General features: G+C 42.1%; 1 protein-coding gene across 1 annotated transcript; it reads right to left on the bottom strand.

The window, feature by feature from the left end:
- Positions 1-1378: 1378 nt before the first annotated feature.
- Positions 1379-4507, bottom strand: LOC146683764 (E3 SUMO-protein ligase ZBED1-like). The gene is made up of 4 exons (XM_085445578.1): positions 4335-4507; positions 3248-3327; positions 1560-2818; positions 1379-1510 (listed from the first exon to the last, which is right to left on the bottom strand). Exons 1-4 carry the CDS (start codon positions 4505-4507, stop codon positions 1403-1405), a joined length of 1620 nt encoding a protein of 539 aa, XP_085301704.1. The 3' UTR covers positions 1379-1402.
- Between the last annotated feature and the right edge of the window lie 247 nt (positions 4508-4754).

The following is a 4754-nucleotide window of genomic DNA, read 5'->3' on the forward strand; positions in this document are numbered from 1 at the left end:
TTTGCCCAGTTAATACCGCTGGAAGGAAATGTGCAGCCGGGAAGCCCTCAGCCAGCTAACCCCGCTCCCCGGGCGACGGCACCCACTGCAGCGACAGTTAGCCCTCCTCGGGCTGCTCTATCCCTGGACGGACCCCTGCCCACGCCTGAAGCATTCTCGGGCAAGTCTGAAAAGTACACCGTTTCCCTGGCTCAGTGTTCTTTAATTTTCTGTGAACAACAACATTTTCACAATAATGATGGAGCAAAAATCACTTGTTTTGTTCAACTTTTTAGAGGCCGTGCGCTAAAATGGGCCCAGGTTGTGCTAAGCTCTGACCCATTTCCTATACTGACTTTGTCACTAAGTTTAAGAGTGCGTTTAATCAAGGCACCGGGGCTGAGGCCGCTGCTCTCCGTCTCCTGAACTTCAAACAAGGTAAGCGGAGCATGTCCTACTACGCTATTGACTTTTGGATTTGGACTGAGGAGACGGGATGGAGCCAGGAGCGCTAAGGAGCGCTTTGTTAAATAACATCTGTGAGGAATTAAAGGATGAACTCATGATGCATGATCTACCTGCCTTCTTTAATGATTTGATGTCCCTGTGCATTAAGGTTAATGAACGGTTGCAGGCTCGCCGGTCGTAGCTAGACTTGTAGTCAAGACCGCCTAATCCGAGACCAAGACAAGACCAAGACCAGAGGGTATCGAGACCAAGACAAGACCAAGACCAAGTCGAGACGAGACCAAGACCGAGACCGAGACCGGGACAAAAAAAGACTAACTTTTGTGTGCTTTTGAGGGCTGACATGATGGTACTGACTGGCCCCAAAGTCATCTGACAAAACAGCGATCACCACCAACAACTAAAATATGAAATATGTAACTGGTTTCAGTTATACTTTATATATAGATAAAATTGTAACATCAAACTGAAGATTATAAAATTGAAATTGCATCATGTCCTATTGTAGTAGTACTAGCCAAATTACACTGTATGATACCAACTTCCCTAAAATGGATAAGGCCTGTCAACACAAAGTGATATGCAGATGTTATTTAAAAGTCAATGGTCACATTTATTTAGTCAAACAACACCATTTTAAGTAAAATTCTGTAATCAAACAATATAAAGACATGTGCACACCTCACAAGAATCAGATGCAAACTACAAATATTACATACCAATACAAATTGTGCATTAATAAGAATAAGAACAAGTGCTTAAAAGATTCTGGCATCTTGATGTCTTCAGTGGCATGAGATTACAACACGCTGCCAATGAAATCAAGCCTGTTGTTCAGTAGGGCAGGAACAATAGAACACAGACATTATGAACAAATAACAAATATCTTATGAACAAATATATAATGAACAAACAGCATATTTTCAGAGAGGAGTGAGAGAAAACAGTTCACATTTTAAAACAGTGATTGATTGCACTTCAAGAAAACTAAAGATTGCAACATCTTATAGCCTAGCCGTGCGCGGTGGGGTCTCATTTGAATGCCTCCTCTACTAAAAACCCTCTCAACAACAATAACAATAAATTATTATTATTATATAGTCACCTATTAATGACTTTTTAAGGTCATCTCTGAACCTCTTCAGCGCTGGTCCGGTTTCACCATTTTGGACATCTAAATCTACCCAGGTCAGTCCAAACTGGGGGTCGAGCATGGTGGCAAGGAAGCAGATCCGATGGCTAAACGGCTCTTCTGGATCCTTTTCGTCCATGCAAATCTGCCTGAAAATTCCAGAGAACCGTTTCTCTAAGGATCTTTTCAGTGCCCTGACTATAGTTACGGCCTGGGGCATTTGTACTTCCATCTTTATAAGATGATTCTTCAAGTCCAGAACAGTGGGGACCACCATGCTAATAGTCACCTGATGATCACCTTCTGTAAGGTCTGTTGCATCAGAAAAAGGCTCAAGCAAAGCACAAAGGTCTTTCAGCTGAGCCCACTCTCGGGTTGAAAACACTAAATTCTCTGTATTGCTGCACATTTCAGTGATGGCCCCGTGGTCAAGTGTGATCAGAGCTTTTAACTGTCTGTAGGTGCTATTCCAGCGGGTGTTGTTTCCTGCTGGGATGGACTTATTGGAGCCAAAGTGTGCCTCAAACAAGTCTTTGTGGTTACTACTGCTGTGCAGCAGGTTTGTAAACTTGCTGGCTTTGGCAATGGCTCTAGCTATTGCCTTTACCTCTTTCATCCCATCACTGATTACAAGTTGCAGCGAGTGGGCGAAGCAAGAAAGACGTTCACCCGTTGACCATGGATCAGAACCTTCTGCATCCTCCCACATTGTTTCATCATCGAGGTCATCACTGCTGTCACCTTCAGGGTGCTCTACTTCTGGCATCCTGACTTTAAAGGCCCGCTTCATATTGGATGCATTATCCGTCAGAATGTAGCTTATTTTATGGCCAATGCCATACTCCTCAACTATTCTGTCAAATGCTGAGGCGATTCGTTCGCCGCAGTGCTTCCCTGTGAAACGCCTACAGTCAGGCAAAAATGATTGTAAACTGTAAGAGTCCTTGTTCTTGCAGGCAGCATGAGCAGTAACTCCCAGGAAAGTACGAAGCCTCCGGTCAGACCAGAGGTCTGTTGTTATTGCTACATTTGGCTGGACTTCCAGGGCTTTGATTATGTCACCCTTCAATTTAGTGACAAGGTGAGGTATCAGCTTCTCTGTCAAAGTGGTTCTAGACACAGGAGTGTATTTGCTATCCAAGACATTCAGGAAGTGTCTAAAATGTGGATTCTCAACGATAGACAGGGGGAGAGAGCATCCAACTATAAGGTCCACTTCCTTACTCCCATCCTCCCTTCCTTATCTTTTAGAAAAGAGCTTGTTAAAAAGCCAGGTGGTTTGTTTCAGAATTCACTAATGAAAGAACTCTGTATTCTATGTCTAGGAGTGTATTTTGCTGGGATGATCATAAATTGTAACTGAAGAGATAAACTACACAAAGGATCCTTCTTTGCTCACAAGGCAGGAAGACGTTTCCTTATTTGGTCTGTACCGGTTTGAACTGAGAACCTGCTGACACACGAACCTTTTTTCCTCTATATAAGCTGTTGTGTACTAAATAAACCTTTGAGTTGATTATGGGAAAGCAACCTGAAGCAGTCTGTGTTTCCTTGTTCTCCCAAGCTACTCCCGGCGCTGTAACTAACCCGCTGAACGGCATACCTGAGTGTTACTTTGAATAATTAGGAGTCTTATAAGGAAAGGACAAAACTCTGCTTATCGCTCACGCCACGGAGGAAACCCGGGATGGAAATTTCCTTCAACCGCTATCACTGATGTTGCAGATCCTGCCTTGTACTCCAAGTACCTACAAAACAGGGAAATAGGAATCTGTAAAACATCGGTTTCTATTCAACCACAAAAACTACTGTATCTTACAAGCACAGTAATTTTAAACCTATCAATGAGGGCAGACCTTTGCATACAAAATAACCTAATCTAATCCAGTGTGACACATATAGATCATTAGGCACAACTAGTAATAATGAAAATACTGGAGTGTTCAGGGTTGCAAGACCTTAAATAAGAAGAACAGAAAAACACTTGAATGGAATCTACAAAAGACAAAATGTCTGTGCATTAACTTTGCAGGTTGCATTAAGCCTCCTCCTGCCAGTCAGCTATCAGACACAGCTGTATTGACAAGAAATGAACTACTCAATAAAGTCTGAAGTTACACCAATACAAAATAACTGTGTCTAATAATGCTAAAATAGCCCCTACACACTGGACTGGTTTAGTAGGGCAACATAGTAGAAAACACCTAAGAAAGTCATAGTCAAAGGTCCTTAAGTTCGATTTAAGAACCTTAGGACTCAGTTTTGCGATCCGTGCTATCTGAACCAGAGCCATAGACCGCTCTGATCTGGTCTTCACTGTCAAGAACGCCGCTGTTAGCCGAGCAATGTTATAGGGACACTCTTGAAACGCCCGTCCTTACGAGTCAGCAACCACATAAATATGCCCATTAAAGTCCACAACAAACCACACCATACCAGCCCTTAAAGTGCTCACTGAAATGGTTTCAATATATTTCTGCTCAATGAATTCACCAAAATACCTAAAGTTAATGAAAATTGTTTAAGTAGCTGATAGCCACTGCTAGCGCTAGCTACCTGTACATAGCATGTAATGTAACGTTAAGTTAAAGTTAAGTCTGCAGGGACGGTTGCAAAAAACTGTCCCTACATAATTTATAATGTTTGAAGAACACATTATAAATAACAATATTACATAAACATGACCTGGTCATCTGAGGTTGGAAAGGTAGTTAGAAGAGTTTGAAGATGGATAGATGGCTACCGGCTAGCTTACCTTTGAGGGTGTTTGCGCTCCAGGTGCCTGGTGAAGGTTGAGGTAGTCCCGGCTGTCTCGGTCAAGGAGACTTTACAAAACCTGCACTTTGCCGAATGCTTCTTTTTTGCATTTACCAAAAACTCTTTGTGTTCTATGAACGCAACCTTTATGACAGACGAAGTCGCTGACATTTCTGTAACTGACCGGGCATACTGCTCAATCTAACGGGTTGCATTTAGTTGTGTTTATTTAGTATTTATTTATTTATTGTCATTGTCAAGAACAATGAAATTGCGTTTGGGGCTTCCATACAACCCAAAAAAAGAAGAAAATAATAAATACCCCTTAAAACCCAAGTGTACATATTTAACCCAGTGTGACTCCAATGCAATAAGACAATCCTTAGCAATAATGTTCGTAGAAATTCAGACAAAGACC

Source organism: Copadichromis virginalis, linkage group LG22 (genome assembly GCF_057382275.1).
Source record: "Copadichromis virginalis isolate Kocher_CV1m ecotype Utaka linkage group LG22, C_Virginalis_male_GT1.1, whole genome shotgun sequence".
Lineage (NCBI taxonomy): Eukaryota > Metazoa > Chordata > Actinopteri > Cichliformes > Cichlidae > Copadichromis > Copadichromis virginalis.